The sequence below is a fragment of the Vulpes vulpes genome, chromosome 12 (assembly GCF_048418805.1).
Source record: "Vulpes vulpes isolate BD-2025 chromosome 12, VulVul3, whole genome shotgun sequence".
NCBI lineage: Eukaryota > Metazoa > Chordata > Mammalia > Carnivora > Canidae > Vulpes > Vulpes vulpes.
In genome coordinates, this window is record NC_132791.1 from 146,249,768 (window position 1) to 146,271,679 (window position 21,912).

General features: G+C 38.4%; 1 protein-coding gene across 9 annotated transcripts in view; it reads right to left on the reverse strand.

Moving 5' to 3' along the window:
* Positions 1-905: 905 nt before the first annotated feature.
* Positions 906-21,912, reverse strand: part of DNAJC6 (DnaJ heat shock protein family (Hsp40) member C6) — a 140,231-nt gene continuing 119,224 nt past the window's right edge. For all 9 annotated transcript variants that reach the window (XM_072730689.1, XM_072730688.1, XM_072730685.1 and 6 more), the window contains 8 exons: positions 20,841-21,281; positions 18,587-18,721; positions 16,270-16,338; positions 15,113-15,232; positions 8,327-8,590; positions 6,002-6,144; positions 4,470-4,646; positions 906-3,258 (listed from right to left, as the gene is read on the reverse strand). In XM_072730689.1, the coding sequence (XP_072586790.1) occupies positions 3,157-3,258; positions 4,470-4,646; positions 6,002-6,144; positions 8,327-8,590; positions 15,113-15,232; positions 16,270-16,338; positions 18,587-18,721; positions 20,841-21,281 (1,451 nt within the window). In that variant the 3' untranslated portion in view covers positions 906-3,156. The remainder of the gene's footprint in view (positions 3,259-4,469; positions 4,647-6,001; positions 6,145-8,326; positions 8,591-15,112; positions 15,233-16,269; positions 16,339-18,586; positions 18,722-20,840; positions 21,282-21,912) is intronic.

Below are 21,912 nucleotides of genomic sequence, written 5' to 3' on the forward strand. Positions count from 1 at the left end.
TCACTCCTTTCACAATGGGGTTTCATCAGCAGCACGAGGATCCAACTTGAACATTCTTCCAGATAGAGACAGCAGAGGGATGATTCAAATGCTTTTGATTTGCAGCATATGCTTCCAAATGAACATGCTGCTTCTATCCTTAAAGAACTAAAATACAGTTGACCCTCGAAAAATTCAGATTTGAACTGTACAGGTCCATTTATACTTGGATTTTTTTCAATAAATACAACCCAGGACTGTAAATGTATTTTCTCTTCCTTGTCGTTTTCCTTTCTCTAGCTTATTTTATTATATGAATACAGTATTCTGTAATATAAAATATTATACATTATACTGTATTATATACATATATATACAAAATGTGTGTCAATCGACTTTATGTTCTCAGTAAGGCTCCTGGTCAACAGTAGGCTCTTAAGAGTTAAGTTTTGGGGGAGTCAAAAGTTATACATGGATTTTTGACTGTGTGGGGGTTCAGAAACCCTAATCCACATATTTCTCATAGGTCGGCTATATCTGTATTCTATGACAAAGTTTCAGACTCCCAGGATGAATCCCTTTGCCTCAGCATACAAATGTAGCTTTGAAAATCCATTAATATTCTATCTAGGAAACCAGGATTTCTATGCTGAGTCCTTTTAAAACATAGTATTTAGGTAGCATGATCAAACAAAAGTGTGTATGTGTGTGTGTGTATGTGTGTGTGTGTAGGGAAAGGGTGGTTTGGAGGTGGTTAAAGTATACATCTAGAAATCCTCTCAGATTACAATTTGGTGCAAATGTATTAAATGCTTTTCATATTCTTTTCCCATAACTTTTCTTAAAAGTGAATCATGTCAGAAGATATAACTCAAAACTTGTCATTATATTCCTACAAGTGCAAAAATAACTTAGGTTTCTACAAATATTTTTGAGCCTTTTAATATACATTACAAATATTTTAGACCAATCACATTTTGTTGTGTGTAACATATTTACAAAACAAAAAATATATTACAATAAACATGAATGAAACAGTGAATCTGATCAACAACAAGCTTTGTCACAACCAGATATTTAAAAGGAATGCAAAAACCTGTTGGTCTGCATATGTTAAGAGTTTTGAGATAAATAGGGCCCAGAATTATAATGTATCTGGAAAAAGGTGAGGGAAATCCCAAATTTAATAAGTTAGGTAAGATTCTTTCTCATTGCTAATTACATAATATTTAATGATGTTTTAAACTGTGAACATTGATGAATTACCCAAACATGATACAAAGCTAATATAGTTCTATCATTTCAAAATGTACGTGACATTCACATAATAGCCTTTTAATATTATCATTATATACTGTGGTTCACACAATATCTACAAATGTGAATGAGAAAAAAAAAAAAAACCAGGTCACAGCAACATGTCTCACATTCCAATTTTAAATAAGACAAGCACATACTGGATCAAACATTATTTCATAATACGTTAATAAATAACACCTAGTTTGTTATGGTTACCTTGAACAGTTTACAGCTGTATATTTAAAAAGAGAATATTTTTGGTGAGTTTCACATTGTCAGTAAAGGGTAAAATAAATAACAAACATAACAAAAAAAGGAAGGAGAGAGAAAGAAAGCAAGAAAGTGAGCAAGCAGGAAAGAAAGAGTTAGTTCTATATAGAACAAAGTATTTTTGACATGCTGCTTTTCTGGTACAGTTTGCCACAAGAAAATTAAAATAGAAACAGAAAAATGATTGTCTTTTAAAAACAACTTTTGAAAGCTTTTCACAATATTGAGCATGAACCTTTTAACATTAGCATGGAAATCTTTTTGCCGTCTGCTTTGCATATATTTACTATGCACATCGTGTATGTGCACCCCCAGAGAGACTTCCTGAAGTCACAGGACAGCAAGTGCTGACCCCTCAAGATGAGAAACAGCCAAAACACTGAACTGAAATCCAACCAGTGTGAAGTCTGCAAAGGTTTCCTTCTTGCTTTGATTTCACAGATGTCCCTGTGTGAATGCTGTTCCTGTGGGCCCCCCCGCTACTCTGAAAAAATAACCCCCACTGTAATAATCCAAGGGATCCAGTTTCAACATGTGGGAGGAGAACACGGTTCCTTCAGGCAAATCTGGACAAGCCATCGGACTCGGGTGGGAAGGTGAGCCCAGTTCTCCTGCCGCAACTGCACCTACCTCATTACTCGTGTTGAGTGTGGATTTGCTACCCTCTCACAGCAACTGCTCACAAACCTAGAGGACAGAGACTCCTAATACACTTACACTGTGACTGTCCCAAACTGCTTCACAGCCCATTTCCAGCTAAGAACATTTTCTTGACTAAGCAAAAGGAAGAGTATGAAGCCTAATGACAACATTGTAAGTTTCTTTCAAATCAGGTTTAGAGTTGAAGTTACGTCATTAAGACATGTTCTCTAAGCAACCACAGTTTTCTAAAGGGAAAGGTAGGGAGAAGCCCAACTTTCTGAACAGGAGCAAAGATTTCTATCTCCAGAGTCACTGTTTTCTTTAGTCAGCATTTCCACTAACTTTTAGCTTATCTAGGAAGAGTTGGCAATTGCTGCATTGTAATACAATCGCTTCCCACAATTCAAGTTCTTTTACACCAGTTAGTCCTCTTGACCAAAAGAAGTATACAGTATTATGCTAAAGACCATTGTAAATTTCCATAAAAATAAAATACTTGGTGGTTGTGTTCCTAGAATGTATGTAAAGCCATGGCTCAAATTACATCTTTCCAATAAAATCTAAATGCCATTAGTTAAAATCCATCATGTAAATCCAATTATCATAGCTTTTGCTCATTAATCCTGTTCTCAGACAATGAGATGGGTGTTATGCCTTTGGTGGCCTCTGTTTTCCGTTTCCCCACAAAATGCTGAGTCAGCTCCCCAAAGGGCAGGCTGGAATGTTGTAACTCCACAAGGTCATCTCACTAAAGTTCCTTCCCTTACTTTGGACTTTTTATGGTGGGGACTTGGGGAAACAAACATCCACGTTCCTTATCAATGAGGAATTATTCACGAGTAATTTAACAGTTTAGTACTGGATACATGTTACTGGAGTTTTTTGGTTCACCTGTGAAAACTTCAGAATTGTGATGCACACTAAGCATTAGCACAGGTCTGCAGTGGAGGTGGAAAAGCTCACGAATTAATACAAGGGCTTTTGACCTTGATTTTCAAATTCAGACCAGGCATCATTGAGCTCCATGAAAATCATCTTTGCATATTGTTCATAGGGTTGCCCCGTAGCCTATAGAAGAAGCAAAAGCAAAACAAACAAACAAACAAACAAAAAAACCATTAGATACTGCGGACCAAAATTTTATTTGTATTGCAATTTTCACAGCTAATATGTGGGCTCTGAGTAACTGAAATGTTTTTCTATTAGGCCATTTCTCTTTTTATAGCTCAATCTATATGATCCTAATTACTATGACCTCCCCAATACTCCCTCCCCTTAGGGATTCATATGCAGTAATAGTAATCCATGAATGAGTGGATATAGAGCACTTAACGAGCAGCAAAAGATGCACCCATTCTCCAGAATTATCTACTAATTGACAAAGGCTCATGATAGCTTATCTATAACTGATTGTATTTCTAAACTCCTATTTTCCCATTTCTAAAAAAAAATTAAGTTCTTGGAGACCCACAACACAGGTGTAGAGTTTGTGTATTTTTCTAGGCTCCTATTTCTTTTTCTGTTTTGATTCACTGGAATACATTGTTTCTTATTAAGTCTTCTCTTCAGACTAGTCACAAATGTATGGAGAAATGAAAATGAAATATATCAAATTCAAACATGTGTTCCCAAGTGGCATTTCAACCATAGCCTCACATAACAGGACAGGGATAAATAACACCTAGTTTGTCTATATGACAGCAAGGCGACTCACTTTTATCTAAGAGGTTTCCACGTGTTATGATTTCAATCGTGCCATGCAGCAGTTTCTGACATTGCAGAGCATGTATATGTGTATGTACTTCAATGCAAACATAAACTGGCACAACTGATATAATGACAAGTTTAGTTCCGTTTTGAACACTTTGTTGATTCACACCAATTTTGCCAACTACATTCTAAAGCTTTCCCCCCATAATTGTGACTAAACATACTGCTATATCTCTATAGGAGAAAAATTTTCCTCTGTCCAGTTCTTAGCCCATCCTTACTATTTTAAACCAGGACACAATTTAAATCTGTTCCCTAAAAATTAGTCCGTGGTAAATCATACACTTAAGTAAAGCCCTCTCATCCTATTATTGTAATATATAGTTTAATTTCTCTTGCTTCATAAAGCAAACTATTTGTTTAAATACTTGATATTAGCCCATGGACTTTATTTTATCATTTAAATGGCCTAGTAACCAGCAAGTTGAGAATATAATGTTTTAATACATGGTCAGAAACCAATAGAATGAGGACGGCAGAAGCAACCTGATAGGGCAAGTTATACTCACTTTATCTGGGTGTACCACCAGCACAGCCCTCCTGTACACCTTTTTCACCTGTTCTGGTGTTACCAGGTCTGCCATGCCAACTGGTTTCCATTTGGTCTCCCCAGCCCACAGCACAGTATGCATTGTGGACAGAAGTGCTCTGATATTTCTCTCTTTGCCTTCAATCCATTCCAAAATCTGTAAATGCACAGGGAATTAGGAAATTCAAATGTTTTCAAGTCCCCAAGGTCCCCACCAAGACTCTGGAACCCAGAGCAACATCAACTACTTAGGACTCTGTGCATACAGCCACGCCGTTTCCTCTGCCTGGGATCCTTTCCCCTCTCCAACTCCTAACTTGTCTTTCTGGTTGACCCTTCATCGTCCTTTTAAAGCCTGCTCATGAATTTCATACTGTTCACCCTTGAGAGCTTGAATTCCTTCCCCTATGCCCCACCCCAGAGTTAATCTCACTCCTAAAGCATGAACTCTATGGCAGCATACCCCATGTCTACTTTGGTCTCTGCCATCACCTGTGTGTTTGTCCTTCCTTGCCATTAGGCGGAGTTGTCTGAGAAAAGGTACCATTTCTTTTATGTCAGTGTAACTCAGGAGCCAAATAACATGCCTGGTTCAAAACAGAGCTCAAAAATGAATTATCCAAAAAGTTCTATGAATGCTCATAGTTTGAACCAATGAGGTGATAAAGTTGAAGGATTTGTAAGAACACACCAGCATTTAGCACATAATAGCTGCTCTGTGGGTATTTGTTGGTAAATGAATGGTTTAGGCAAGGTAATGATGGCTGCTCTCCCAAGCAACTAAGTACCCTGTATAGCTAAATAACCAAGCATAAACTACTTTCTTTCATAGAAAACTTTCAGAGTTTGCCTAATGAACAAATGTTATCAAGATGGAACACTGAATTGTGGAAGGTGTATGAAACCCCTGTGGTGTTACATGAAATAAAAGGCACATACAAACAAAGGATCCTCAAAGAGTACTCAGAAGAGTTTCTAAGAATCTATATATTTTTAACAAATGTTCAAATCTGTCTGGAAATATGTTACATTTCTTTAAAATGTGTAAGATGGACTGGCTGTGCTAATCCTGGTTTTGGAGATCTTTTAATGCAGTAACAAGATCAGAGCCCCATCTCCCAGTTTGTTCTAGTGGGTCAGCATATTTAGAATTTTGTCATGTAGGAATTCAATCTCTCCATCTGTGAGAAACATTCCAATTCTCTTGATCTTTTACAAACACTTCCTTCACTACCTCACACAATTCATCCACATAACCATCCTTTTGTTTCCAAGCTAAACTGGAGTATCTGGTTTACAATTTCTTTTTAATGGGGAAATATTCTTTTTCCCTAAATCTAATCTTACCTAGACTTCTAGAATCAAAACAGATAAAAGTAGAACTGCTTTGGTTGAAAGTGGAGGGAAGCAGTGAGGAAGCCAGGAAACAGAAACACTGATGCTCCATACCCATGACCTTGTCACATGACTTTGTCACACAGAATAATCACACTGGGGCAGGGGCTCACTCACCTTTAATTTCTCAGGATCCATTTCCTTAGCCATTTCCTCCTTTCTCATCTCAGCTATTGTTCGAGGCCCCTTTTTGTCTTTGTGTGCATTGAAACCTTGACCAGAAAGTAGGTCTTCAAAGTCAGCTGCTTTTTGTTTCCCTTCTGCAATACAGTTTTTGAAAAATCATTATAATTTTTACTCTTAAACAAAATCATATCACCTCATAGCACTTAGGTGCTTTCACATGCATTAATCCTCTTAGTCCTTATATTAACCAATGAATAGGGTATGAGACTGTCATGCCCATTTAACAGATGAGGAAAATGAGGTCTAGAGAACCTAAGAGATTTGCCCAGAATCATAAACCATATCCGTGGCAAAGCTAGAACTCCAGGCCAGATTGTTAGACTACATCCAACTCTATAACACCTTTCCCATTGTGTCACCTTTTTACAGCTGAGGATACTCATTATGCCTCCCACCCCACTCACCCCAGTCAGACAACTAGTTAGTGATGGGAATAACACCTGGGTTTTGGTACTTGCACAGATGCCACCGCTTTCCTGCCCACACCCAGCTGACAGTTTAGTCCCTTACAGTGCTCTTATTCACCAAGTCTGGCTGTAGCCTCACAATCTTTCTTAGTGTTTAAAGAAGCAGCCTAGCATGGTGGCAAAGAGCAAAGTCTCTGGAGCTGGACTCTCCAGTCTTAAGTTACAGCTCTGCCACTTATTGGCAGTGTGACCTTGGGCCAAGTCACTTAATCATCTGCATACCTCAATTTTCTCATCTGTAAAACAGGGATAGTGTTAACAATACTACTTACCTCATAGGGTTCTTGTGAGAATTGGTACATTAACATTTTAAAGTGTTTCGAATAGTGCCTTACTACTTAAATGTTTATTAAATTAAAACAGAATAGAACCAAAACACAGAAATCCACACTGTCAGTACTCGTCCACCAAAGGTGGCATGTGAATTGAAACCCATTTGCGGTCTCTCTACTAAGACGTTCTGAACACACACTCTCACACATGCACACACTAAAATTTAAGTACTCTGAGATGAGGGATTTTGTCTGTCTTGTTCACTGTTGTAATCCCCAATGTTTTCTTACTGAAGATGGTCCATAAATATCTGCTGACTAAAGACCCTACTCAAAAAAAAAAAAAAAATGGAAGAGAAGCTACAAGACTCTATGGAATTGTCCAAGCAATATCCACTGCTAACCAAAGAACAAACATGATGTTATATATGCAAAAAAAAAAAAAATCCATTATGTTGTTGTCTTGAGAAGACAGTTATGTGAAGGGGTGTGACAGTTATGAGAATGTGACAGTTATGAGAAGGGGTTCTGAAGCCACATTGTCTGGGTTTTAATCTTGCTTTTGTCACTAACAAGCTGTACAAACTTAAGAAATTACTATTTATTTCTGTTTATTTCTGTCATAGATTTTTCAAACCCGTCTACGACATGGTTTTGAAGATTATATGAAATAATACATGAAACTGCTTGGAATAAGTGGCAGAGCTACAGTTACTAGAAAAAGTAGAATTTCCTTTTCCTTGGTCCATCGAAAGGTCTGTTTCCTCACCATGTCCTTATACATTTAGTTCTTGAGTACGAGCAAATCAATTGAAATGTAATACATTATAACAGGCCATTTAATAAACTCAAATTTAACCATCCCTACTAGGCAAAATACATTATTTTTTACTTGTTATCAAGAATCTCATTCAAAAAAAGAAAGAGTCCTATCTACAGTATCCTCTAGCCTTAGCTGTTGGCCCATTTTGTTTGTGTTCTTTTAACTTTCTCCTCAGACAAGAGGATAAAAACCATCATAGAAAACCCCAGAGCATAAGCAAGACCAAATGTCCAGGATGTACACACTCCTCTAATCAGGATCCAAATATGACCAGTGCTTGCAAGGTTCCCAACCTGTCTCTTCTACTCCTTCTTCCAAAGGAATAACAGCTTCCAAGAACCAGCCACCCCTCCATTCACATTGATTCGGTATTCACTTAATGCCCACGACATGCCAAGCACTAAGCTAGGTGCTAATGATAATATGCCACAGTCCCTGCTCTCCATCTGGTCTCAGTATGGAGTCAGACAAGTGAACTAGTAGTCACAAAATGATTAAAGTATTATGAGCATGGTAAACCCAGGTGCTTCAGGCACAGAGTGGGAAGTAGGGATCATGGTGTGCCTCTACAACTATAAGACTGATTCAGAAAACACTGGAATTGCTTTCAGTCTCCTTCTTCAGATGTACACACATACAGGTAGTATGACAATACAGGCTACCCTCTGGTCAGGCTACACACCATCATCCTTACCCAAATTAGTTGATCCTTTCCCACGTTCATTCTGCCCCCCAGGCATGGCTGAGAAGCTCACGTTGTAGTTGGGCCGGTTCTGAGGAGAGGAGTGGGGGATGCCAGCCTGTGGCTTAGATGGTGTCTGCTGCCAGCTGTAGCCGCCTCCCTGCTGCCACCCTCCACCCATGGGCTGGGGAGACGCTTTCTGTGGTGAGCTGAGAGGTGGAAATCCTCCACCCAATCCAGTTGGTGTGGTGGGTTTGCTGGCAAATGAAGAACTACCTACAGAAACACAAACAGAGAGAGGGTAGGACTGCTATTTTGAGTAGCCTCTAATTCCTGTGTCCCAAGTTACTGTTTTCAGTGGCTTGAGCGGAAATTACCTTGACTAATAGCACAATGAACCTTCCTAATAGAGAAATTACAGGTATATATTTCCTTTAATCTCCACATTGACATTTTGAGGTATGTATTAATAGCCCCATCATTTTCTTCAGATAAGCAAACTGCAGTTCAGAGCAGTTAAGTGATTTACTCCAAGACTCAGAGCCAACAAGTGGCAGAACTGGGATTTGAATCCAAGTCTTTGACTCCAAGCCTGAAGAGCCCTGGCTTTTCCCTCTGTGCCATCTACCCTCCTTCCTACCTTCTAAGCACATTCTATTTTTTCACTGGAAGAAAAACTACCAAAAGACAAGAATAGAGAATAAAACAAATATGCTCACTCATTAAGGTATGACTTAAACGTCAATGATCAAGATTAATCATTGTTTGTTGTAAGTACAAACGTGATTAGTGCCCAAGAGTAAACAAAGATATTTTGAAATTTCAGAAGTAGGTTTCAATTTCACACTTCTTGCATTTCATTGCAGGAAAGTAAACACAACTTTGAACCGGGCAAATTATCGTACTCAAGCTTTAAAAAAATGATTATTACTTTGTGCTGGGAATTTTTTTTTAATTTTTATTTATTTATGATAGTCACACAGAGAGAGAAAGAGAGAGAGAGAGAGAGGCAGAGACATAGGCAGAGGGAGAAGCAGGCTCCATGCAGTGGGAGCCCGACGTGGGATTCGATCCTGGGTCTCCAGGATCGCGCCCTGGGCCAAAGGCAGGCGCTAAACCACTGCGCCACCCAGGGATCCCTGTGCTGGGAATTTAAGTAGAATTCTGATTCCACCATCTCCAAACTTTTAAGTATTCACTCCATACATGCCGGGCTCTTTCCAAAATACAAAAGCCAGTTGTGGCTTTGTTTAAAGAAGTAAAATGAGAAACTGGAATGTAGTGATCTCGAGGAAGCCTTCCATGCACCAAATCCAAAGTAAGAGTGATAATAAAATAACTAATATTTATGTACAAAATATGTTTGTGTATATTACTGTCTTCAGTCTATACAACACTCTTAAGGAGGTAGGTAGTACTATGACCCCACTTTATTATTTTTATGTTTTTAATCCATAAGTAGTGTATGTATGTATGTACATATATTTTTATTTTAAATTGAATTTCATTAACATGTAGTGTATTATTAGTTTCATAGGTAGAATTTATGATTCATCAGTTGCATATAACACTCAGTGCTCATTACATCAAATGTCCTTCTTAATGCCCATCACCCAGGTTCCCCACCCATCCAGCAATCCTCAAGTTTATTTCCTATAGTTGAGAGTCTCTTATGGTTTGTCTCCCTCTTTGGTTTCATCTTATTTTTCCTTCCCTTCCCCTATGTTCATCTGATTTGTTTCTTAAATTCCACATATGAATGAAATCATATGATATTTGTCTTTCTTGACTGATTTTTTTCAGTTAACATAATACTCTCTAGGTTCTATCGATGTCATTGTAAATGGGAAGATTTCATTCCTTTTGATGGCTGAGTAATATTCTATTGTATATATATACCACATCTTCTTTATCCATTTATCTATGGACATCTGGGTTCTCTCCATAGTTTAGTTATTGTGGACATTGCTGCAATAAACATTGGATGCATGTGGCCCTTCAAATCACTGTTTGTATCCTTTGGATAAATACCTAGTAGTGAATCACTGGGTTGTAGGATAGCTCTATTTTTAACTTTTTTTTTTAAGATTTTATTTATTTATTCATGAGAGACACAGAAAGAGAGAGAAGGCAGAGACACAGATAGAGGGAATAGCAGGCTCCATGTAGAGAGCCCGACGTGGGACTTGATCCTGGGTCTCCAGGATCATACCCTGGGCCGAAGGCAGCACTAAACCACTGAGCCACACAGGCTGCCCTATTTTTAACTTCTTGAGAAACTTCCATACTGTCTTTCAGAGTGGCTGCACTAGTTTGCATTCCCACCAACAATGTAAGAAGGCTCCCCTTTCTCCACATCCTCACTAACATCTGTTTTCCTGAGTTGTCAATTTTAGCTATTCTGACTGCTGTGAGGTGGTATCTCATTGTGGTTTTGATTTATATTTCCCTGATACCAAGTGATGTTGAGCATTTTTTTCATGCTGATCCCACCTTAAAAATGAGGAAATCCAAAACTCTGAGAAGTTTCCACATGTGCCCATGATGGCACAGCTATTAGTGGTTCTGGGACTTAACTATAGGCATCCTACCTCCAAATGTCATGCTTATTTTTTGCACCCATAATCCTGAATTCCTCCCCAAATCTCAGAGCCTGTCACTACAATTTATCCCTTACTGTTTCTTCTTTCTATAAATCTTTCCCTTATTCTCATCTAGGACTCCTTCTGCCTTCCCCACGGGGAATGCTGTATTATGGACATTGGGAATTGGAGTCAATCTGACTTTGAGTCTCAGCTTTATCACCCATTCATGCACACATTTATTCATCCATCCATCCGTTTATTCATCAGTATTTACAGGGCATCTGTGTCCCATTTACTCTGCTGGGCGCTGGAAATGCAGCACTGAGAATATGATCTATAGAGAATCCTACCTCTTCTGAAGCTCAGTGAAAAACTTCAACTCACTGAGCTTCAGTTTCCTCATTTGTAAAACCAGAACCACATCTATATCACAGGTATACGATAAAGACGCAAAGGCTATATGAAAATATTTCACAAACCCTGAATTAAGTGAATTAAGAGACATTATATATTATAATACAATGCAAGTTCATATGACTAGTATACACCAGTACATGATAAAGGCTCAATAAATACTTGTTAATAGGAAAAGGTAATGATGGTAGGTCTGAGGCTTGGCATTGCCCCTTGTCAATATGTAACTCAGAGCACGAATCCTCTTTCATGAGCCTCTGGGCCCAACTGCCAACAGCACATCAACATACACCTTAGGCGGGGTATTCATTCTGCACTGGGATTTCATTTTACAGTATGAGGCTCCTTACTATTGTCTTCTGAATATATATATAGATAGATATAGATAGATATATATTGTCTTCGGAATATATATATTAAATTCAATAAATATGGAAAAGCCTAAAAACTAAATAAAATAAAACAAAACAAAATAAAATAAAAGCTTCCATATTCCCAATACACTGTCATTTATTCATTCATTACAAAACCAGGAGTTGGTTCTTTGAAAGAATTAATAAGATAGATAAACCATTAGCCAGCCTTATTTATTCATTTATAAAACACTATTGAGCATATTTCATATGCTAGGCTGCAGACATAATGGTGAAAAGGCAAATGCTGATCCTGCTCACAAGGGGCTCATCAACATTGCAGGACTTTCTGATGCCTACTCTTCCAGAATATTCTCTACCATGTTCAGAAATTTAATTTTTAATGCTACTGAAGCAGGGAACTGACAAAAATGCAAAGCAGCAGCTAAACCCAGAGGCCACTGGTATCCTCATTAAAAACTAAAGCAGTGGTTATCAGGCTTGATCGTGCTTTACAATCACCTGGGGAGCTTTTAAAACTCCCTATACTCAGGCCACAGCCAGACCAATTAGATCAGACTGCCTATGGGAGGAACTAAGGCATTGGTGTTCATATCAGAATTGTTGAATGTGAAAATACCTTTAGGAGAAGGACACTGTTTTTTGTCTTTTCTGAATTGCAGATATGTAATTTAGAAGTTTAATTTTAATCCTCAAAGCAATTGCCAAGGTGTCAAAAATTCTTCTTCCCTTTGCTTATACACCTGGTTCAGTGTATAAGGCTTGAGGAAAGTCACTTCACTTTCCTAAGTTATGTGACCTGAAAAATGAAGAAATGTAGGAAGCCAGTTTTCCCAGCAGTTGTATGAATTACTATCTTTCAAAACTGACAAAGAACTCCTACCCAGCAGGTTTGTTGTTGTAGTGATATGGGTGTAGCTATTCTGAAATTATTCTTGTTGTATGACAGTTAATGCTGTTGAGATCCAGGGCAATGGAAGACACACATGTGGAACAGGGCAAAGCACAGAAAATCCCTGTGACTGGATGGGATTTTATATATAGTTATACCTGCTCATCTCCTCTCTATGTCTCCTGAAAGGCAGAGCAGTGACACCCACTCCAGTATCAGTGAACACCCTTAGCAAACAGACCTTGGTTTCCAAATGCCATTCTTTACAAAAATGGATAAAGATTTCTTGGAGAATGACTGATTTTAGGACTGGGGAACAGACATTTCAAAACAAGCGTAGAACATTTCGTTGTGCCATAAAGAAAGAAGGATCTCAAAAACTGATGAACACAAGCGAAAAGGACATAGAAGCAAGAAAAAAAGGAACTTTCACAAACCAAACCAAATCTGAGATGTGAACATTACAGAAAGCAATGACAATAGCGAATCAAAAAAGAATACATTAGTCCATTCTGATGAGAGACAGAAAGAAAAAGAGATTCTTTTTTTTAAAAAAAAAAGTGAATGCCAATTAATATATGCAAAAAGAAGGGCAGAATCAGAAAAATCACAATTTTGTCACCATCATAGTAATAACTGCTCCAGGCAAGAATTATTAATGACTGCTAAAACCAGTAGCTAAATCAGACAGAGAATCGGATATTCTCAGATAGGATAGTCTCAAATTATCTCCAGATTATTCATCAATTACAAAGAGAAAAAATGGTAACTTTGTAATGAAGAAACCTGGCAGACAGCCCCTAAAGCCAGTGATCAAAGTTAACATCAAACCCAAACTGAGACTTTCTCAACTAGTCTATATCCTTCAAGGATCAATGTCATAAAAGGAAAAAAAATATATATAAAGGAATGATTCCAGATTACAGGTGTCTAAAAGGACATGACAACTAAATGCAGGATATGATGCTGGATTTTTAAAAAGAACTTTCTATAAAGATCACCTCTTTAGAGAGGTCTTTCCTAACCACCTAATACCTAAAATAACACCCCAGGCCATCCATCACTCACACGCTCTCTACTTTTTTTTCCCATAGCGCTTAAGATGGGGCTTGTAAGTGTGAGCTCCGGAGCTTCAGGGTGTGAAACCATGTGACTCGGGTGTGTGACTTAATCCTCTGTGCCCCAGTTTCCTCGTCTGCAAAATGAGGATACCAGTCCCTATTTCAAAAGATTATTGAGGAGATTAAATAAAATGATATAGGTAGAGCACTTAAAATAACATTGCTATTTTTTATTAACTGATACTATTATCATACATTTGTTCATTTACTATTTCTTTCCCCTTCTAGAATATAGGCTTCAGGAAGGCAGGAATTTTGTTTTGGTTTTGTTTGTTTGGTTTTTACTAACACGATGTTAATACACAGAAGGCACTTAGCAAATAGTTGTGGAATGGACAAAAAATGAACAGTAAGATTTTATTTGAAGCAGAATTTCACCTGATATTATGATTTTAAAATTTGAAGCTTATACTAAGAAGGAAAAGAAAGGAAAGAAAAATCATTTTGAGAATTCTTAAAAAAAATTCTAAAGAGTGTATGATGGAAGGCCAAGATTCTGACACAACTACTGGCAATAATGGAGTCATGCTCTCGTTCTCTATAGATGATTTGGCTCTAAAGCCTCAGAAGGGTTCTCTTGAGAACCTAAACTATCAGCATGGCCAATTCCAAGCTTCATGTCAAGAACACCCTATCCTTATTTAACTCCACACTGCCCAGAGGAGGAAGGAGAAAGGAAAAAAAAAAAAAAGTTTATGACATGCTAGTCCAACAAACTGTTCCTTGAAAAAAGGTTCCTTGGTGACATAATTTGAGAACCCTGCAAACTACATCCTTTGGGGAACATCACAATGAACGGTTATGCATAGAAGTTTTTGCAATAATCAATGTTCACTAAACTTAGTACTTCCAAAATGACTTGCTCATGGAATACATATCCTACAACAGTGATTAACATATGATGAAAGGCATTTTGAAAATAATATACAGACTCTTTTTTCTGTATGGAATTTTACAAACTGACCAAAGAGCACTGTAATCAGTGGAGAGAAGAGGGATGTTGACGTGAGGATCTCAGGAGTGCCATCACAGGAAGGCCAGCGCACAGCGGGCCCCATATGGCACAAATCTATCTTGACTAGCATAATTTCTCAGCATTTCCCTACATGTTCCTTACCTTTGCTAAACTCTGTTATTAGGTGCTCCTGAAGGTTCTGACTATACTTATGTTACTAATCCAAAATAATGCATTGGAGAAACGGTTTATTAGGGGTTAATTCCAACTCAGTGTTTGAAGCCTGTTTTCTTTTTTTAAAGCCAATCTCAAATTTTAGAGTATTGCTTAAGAATATACTATTTTAGTATGTATTTTCCCACGTAACAATACCAGCTTATTATAATACCAGGGATTAGATGTAAGGCTTTGTAGCCAAAATAAGTGCTATTTATATCTTAACATGATGAGTTCATACCTAGTGTCCCAAGGTCAGCAAAAGGATCCAGAGTCTGCGGTTTGTTCTGATGGGTGGGTGTGCCATGTGAGGATCCTGTTGGGCTTGTGGCAGCTGACTTGCTTCCTACACCAAAACCTCCTGAAAAGGATAAAATCATTGAGAATGAGTTAGTTGTCCAAGGCTGAATTCTGAAATTCAGAAATCCAGAGCTACTGCTCTTCTTGCCTCCAATAGCAAATTAGGATAGGGTCTGGAAATATGTTAGAAGTTACTAGACCATATTTCCCTGACTTAAGCAATAGTGGGCTGGAGAAGGAACATGGAACAGAGAAGTCGTATGTCATTTCCTGGCCATCCCTGTGAACTATTATGTCCAGTGTTTACCTCTCATATCACCTGACTTCATTCTTTCCAATGAGATTTGAAGTCAGGACTGGATCTGAATTCTGGCTCTGCCATTTCCTGAGTAACTTGACATGTTGCTTGATTTTTCTGAGCTTCAGTATTTTTTAATTGGTTAAACAAGGAAAGAGTAACTGCTTCAAAAAGTTGCTGTGATAAGCATATAATGTGTGTATGTGTGTACGCATGCTCATGTGTGCATATATGTATGAGCGTGTGTGTTAACTTGCGCCGTACTGGAAATGCAGTCATACAAGACGGCTCTCAAGAACTATCATATTAGCCATGACAAAGAGAATTTATTTATTACAGACAAATTCAGCCCTAAAACAAATCCCTTGTTAAGAAAGACTATGCAGATTATTCAGTACCTACTCTATGCCAGAAAACTTCATATAAGCTGTTTCACTTATACAACTGTGTGAGACAAGATTATGAACTCTTTTTTACAGATTGAAAAATGGAGGGTCAGGCTTATAAAAAAAATCTGCATGTTTCTAAGTGGTTGAGTCAGCTACATACCCAGATGTATCTAATTCTATTGTGAAAACAGACATGCAGCAAATGAAACTGTGAATAGTTAAATAATGTATAATAAAACACACTACTACCATGTCATCAAAGACAATATGAAAAGCTCCACCAGAAGGTGAGTCTTTAGGAAATTACCTAGGTGGGCTATAATACTCTGCAGGTACTCATGATAGCTTGGGTGAAGGATTATGCTTTAGCAATTGGCTAAATGTACACAAAAATAACCAGTTGAATTTTACCTGGTTTGGTATGCCAATCCCAACCTCCTGAAACATCTGGCTGAATGTTCACAGCAGGTGTACTAGAAGCTGCAAATGGGAAGAAAAAGAATCATAACAAAGAAACTGAGAACCTACTTTCTTGAGTTCACACAGAAAAACACTGTCCCTTCCATGAAGCCTGCATGACCTGTACCAAGTGGGTCCCAAGTGATTCATCTCCCCTTCTAAGCTCTCCCAACATTCTGCAAAACTGATATTTTCATGCCTTCATCTATGGTTATTTACATTACAGTGGGTAAAACCCATATACTGTCTGTTTGTCTTCCAGAAGGAAGACATATTTTGGCTTACCCATATTTTACTTCCATCCACACTTTGAATTAGTTCCTTGAAGACATGAAAAATTTTATTTTTGTCTGTCCTACCTCTACATATAGCACAAAGTCAGTAGCCAATAAGAAAAGGTAAAAAGAAACTTAAACTCCATTTGCCTTTAGTTGGTATTAATAAGTGTATGAGAGCCATGATCAGCTTAGAACTGAAATTTTGTTTTATCCTCTGCTGTGACTGAATGAAGAATGATGAGTCAAGCAGAGCATGTATTGAGCACTAACTATATACATCATTTACCATGCTGGTGTTATAGTTCACTACCACTCAAAACTAACTGCCATTTGAAGAGAGATCATTCTGACCCCTCTCAAAATTCCAAATGTAGAATTTGAAAGAAATGTTCAGCTATAGAGAATCAGATATGTTAAAAGAATACACATTGGTAGAGTAAACTTTTGCTGAATACATAACACATAAATAAATTATTGAGTTAATAAATACAATGGAAAGAAAACTCTAGAGTAAGGGCATGGAGATGAGTTATAATATGAAGTGAAGCAGTTGGAGACCTCACTGAGAAGATGCCAGGGGAGCAAAGATCAAAGGAGGTGAAGGAGTTAGTCATGCCAATGCCTGGGGAAGAGAAGACAGCCAGTACAACAGCAAGAGGCCAGTATGGCTAGAATGGAGAGAGCAAGAGGGAGAGGATATGAGGTCACAGCATTGGAGTGCATGAGAGCACATGGGCCACATAGGCCATTTTGATGACTCTGGCTTCCATGCCAAGTGAGCAGAAACGACAGCTTTAACCCCTATCCCTGCATCTTTCTTCCCAAAGTAATTAACTTCCAAACAGGAGATTCTCTTCAGTGGCCACTACTCAAGGTGAGAGGTGAATTTCTTGAATGTTGTCCTATGACCCCACTTTAAATAGTTTGACATTTAAGACCAATTGGAAATCACCCACAAAAGTTTTTCTTTGAATGAGTTCTCATTTTCAGAATTTGGCCAATGTTGTACAACTATCCTTTGTTTGCATTTGCTTGGCTTCCAAGAAGTCAACCTGATGATGACTAGACTGCATTCACCTGGTGGGCTCAGGGTGCCTTCAACAATACCTCACCCTGCAGACTGAGGCCAGTAATGTTCAAGTAGACTTCAACAGTGAGAATAAGCTATAATTCTCTAGCTTGAAATCATTTGTTCTCCACTAAAAAGCTCCAGTTTTAATCAGTGTTACCTAAATGATACCCTTTTGTACTTAACAAATGGATAATTACTATTCTTTCCATATAACCTAAGTCTCTAACATAGAAATATAAAGTGGTCCTCATATGTAATTTTTAATTTTCTAGTGGTCACATAAAATAAGGCAAAAAAAAAAAACCACTGGTGGAATTAATTTTAATATATTTTATTTAATTTTATTAAATATTTTTTATTTAATTTATTAAATGTATTTTATTAATTTTAATATATTTTATTTAATCCTATGCAATATTACCTTAAGGGATCAATATAAATATACTAAGGAGATATTTTACAATCTTTTTTGTATTAAGTTTTGAAATTTGGCATATATTTAATATCTAGAGAGCATTTCAAATCAGACTAGCCAACCAGAGCTTTTAATATGTTACTGTAATTTTTGATTTCCAAAAAGGAGATGCATTATGTAGCTTTTCCCAAACAAAACAAAACACCTACAGGATGCTTTTATATATGAGGACCTATTAAAATTATGTTCCACTGAACACAATATAAAATACATTCTTACTGGGGCACCTGGGTGGCTCAGTTGGTTAAGTGTCCAATTGTTGGTTTCAGCTCAGGCTATGATCTTGCAGTCATGAGATCGAGCCCCACGTGGGGCTCTGCCCTCAGCACAGAGTCTGCTTCAGATTCTCTCCCCCCTCTGCCCCCTCCCTGTTCACACACACTCTCTCTCTAAAATAAATAAATAATATCTTTTAAAAATTAATTAACTAAAATACATTCTTACCATGCACTGTAGGTGAAGGACTTCTTGTAGGCTGAAGAAAGGGGTCACTGGAAGCACTGGATGTGGTCAGAAAAGAGCCCAGCAAGTCTTGACCTGATGGTTTAGAAGGGGCTCCAAATGGGTCAAAGGTGGCACCTAGGCAACCAAAGGAAAAACGTGTCTCTTTGTCCTGTGAGTTCATGCGTTAAGTAAATATTGAAGTTGTCACTATAGGCAGGCATTAGGCCAAATACTTGAAAAATGGGGATGAAGCCCGCCTCCTGAGCTTCCCCACAGCCCATCCCATTCTTAAAACATCCCCCAGGCCAATGATAGAACCTAAGGATTTGACTGCACAGAATAATCCTATCTCTGTGGACAAAGGAGGACTGTAGATTTATCCACTGGATGATCTGTAAACACTATAAATGAGGACCTCTTGGGCCCTCTATAAATGACTAGCAAAACCATACTTGGACCAAAAGAGATGCTCAATGAATAAACTGTGCTCCTACTGAATACATTAGTGGACAAATACTAGGCGGGGTAGCTCCGCTATCAAAGTGAACAGTAGAAAACCTCACTGATCAGGTTTTGCTTCGTTTTGTGTTTTTAGTGGTCTCTGGTTCACATTTAAGTTAGAAAGAGGAGAAAATGAATGTTGCCATGTACCTCAAATGCTTTCTCAAAACACCACCCCTCGATAACTTGCTAGAAACCAGATGCATATTTAGTGAAGTGAGGAAAAGTTTATGGATGTACTAAGAAGACTAGAACAAAGCGAGCAGCTGAGGTCTCCAGCAACAGTACAGTAAAACTAATATTGTATCATTTCTTAGGGCTTCTGTTGCCTTTCATAAAAAAAATACTTCAACTGATTCTCAGTCTCTCCCTGTCAGATAATAGTATTATCTTTATTCCATAGACAATGAAATGGAGGTTCCAGAAAGCCAAGTTAATCAATACATTTAGCTTCAATGTCATTATCTACATCCTGAGGTACAGATTTAACTACTGTCTCAAAGATCCCTCGTAGCTCCAACACTAGAACATAACTATCTGCATGGGGCTATGATGAATTAAATCACTAAAAGTCACACAAGATGTGTGGCCTTAAAACATGACTGAGTACTATGATATTGTGAACCTTGCAGATTTTTTAATTCACTGTTGGTGAGTAAGAACTGGGTAAAAGGAAGTCAAGGATAGAGGAAACAGCCTGGATTTCAGGGCACCTGGGTACCACAGTGACTCCATCAATCCCTAATGTAGGAGCTTGAGCCTCAATATCCACATTCTATGATGTTAAGGCTCACTCTTACAAATAATGCCTTCAGTTTAAGGCTATAAATCAAGACCACTTCAGAGCCTTCTGAGAACCAGAGGATTTGCTTGGGAAAGAAAGTTCCCAAAGGTTACCATATGAGTGGAGAGTGGAGACATTTCTCTTAACTCTTCCTAATGTGATGTCATCTTGGATAATGGTGATGGTAATAAGGGGCAGCTCAAATGCTTACCCACCTACAGTGTCTTGCAAATTTCAAAAAATTGTGGATGATCATAGGTGGAGTCTACAGCAATGAGCAGAATGAAGCTGAACCACATGGGTGATAACTGCTTTACTGTAGTCAGCTGTGCTGCTAGCATATGTCCCTTAAATGTATCTTGAAGTAAGCAAGTACTTCTCTGCATAATCAAAGTGTATTCAGAAAATTACAATTCCAGGAAAACATTACAGGAAAACTAAAGAGAGAGCTCTCAAGTGAAATGGCCCAGTTCTGGACCCTGGCCCCAGCACTTATTAGCTGTATAAATGTATGCCACTAATTTGGCCCTATGCCTCCATTTCCTTAACTGTAAAAATAGGGACAATAAGAGCACCTAATTACCAGGTTTTTGTAATAACTGAATCCATGTTCAGCGTTAAATTTCATGTTAGGCAAACAGTAAGTACTCCTTGAATATTAGCTATTATGATTAGTAATAATTCATCAATCTACATCTCCAAGCAAACGTAACTGAAGCAGCTCAGGGATTGAAGCTTTGAGAAGAAAAAAACAAAGAAAAGATGAAGAGCTCAAATATTGACTCTTACATTGTCCTACCAAAACAGACAACATTTCTATTTCCTCTTGGGTTCTGAAGATAGAGACCTCTAAGAGACTTTCAGGGAGACCAGAAAAGTCTAGCTTACTAGGAAAGTTCAGTTGTGCCTGCTTGGCCCAAAATTTACAATTTAAAACTGAGAGGTACAGTGCAACATGGAAAAAATCACCTTCTCCCACTCTTAGGGTCGGAGATGCAGAGGTGGAGGTGGCAGATCGGCGTGGTGTCGACTGGGCAGATGCAGGTCCACTTGGATGAAACATGTCTTCCACCCCTGACTGGCCAGCCTGGGCAGGCCCAGCTGCGGCTCCACCCCCAAACAGGTCACTCAGCAGTTCAGAATTGGTGGGAGGAGCCACTGGCGGAGAGAAGTTCTTACTCACTGCAGACCCTTCAAGGCCCAGAAGGTCCACATCCTCAGGTGGTGGGGGTGGAGGCGCAGCTGGCTCCTGCTGCTTTTTGCTGGGCTTTTTAGCTCCCTGTTGTTTGTCACAACTGGCACTGCCATGTGGACTGGAAAGGGTCAGAAGTTCATCGTCCGACTGCTCACTTTCTGGATTCACTAGGGCAGCATGATCCTCTTCACAGAATGATTTTTCTGATTTCTGATCTAAGGAAGGCAAAGATAAAGGGTTGGTTACTGGCCACAGCATTACTGATTTCTGTGAGTTAGAATTAGTATGTAACTCCAGAAAGAGGGAAGGAGCAGCCCTGAGCAAATGCTGCCTTCAGATCCTTATTAATAGAAAACTTGCCGTATTTCACATTGCGTCCAATTGCCCTTTGTTGAGCATCTGAGGGGCAATATAGCATAATGGGGAAGAGGACGAACTATGGAGCCAGATAGCCTGGGTTTGAATCCCAGCTCTACTACCTACTGGTTCTGTGACATTGAGAAAATTCCTTTACTTCTCCTCTGTGTCTTGGTTTCCTTCTCAGCAGAATGGGGTAACAAATAAACCTAACTCAGCTGGCTGCTGTAAAAATTACATGAAATGACATACAGAAAGTATCAGATAAATATTAAGTAGCACTTGAGTGTTTATGATTATGATTATTATCTTCCAGGTGCTATGTTAGGCACTTTGTGGAGAAAAAAAACCAACCGTGTTATTTCCTAATCCTTTGCCAATTCCGCTCACTGTCTTTTCTTTTCCAGGCCTGCAGCCAAAAGCAAGTCCTTCCTCCCACAATCTGGAGTGGAAGCAAACCACACACCTAACAAGTGAACTGACAAGAGG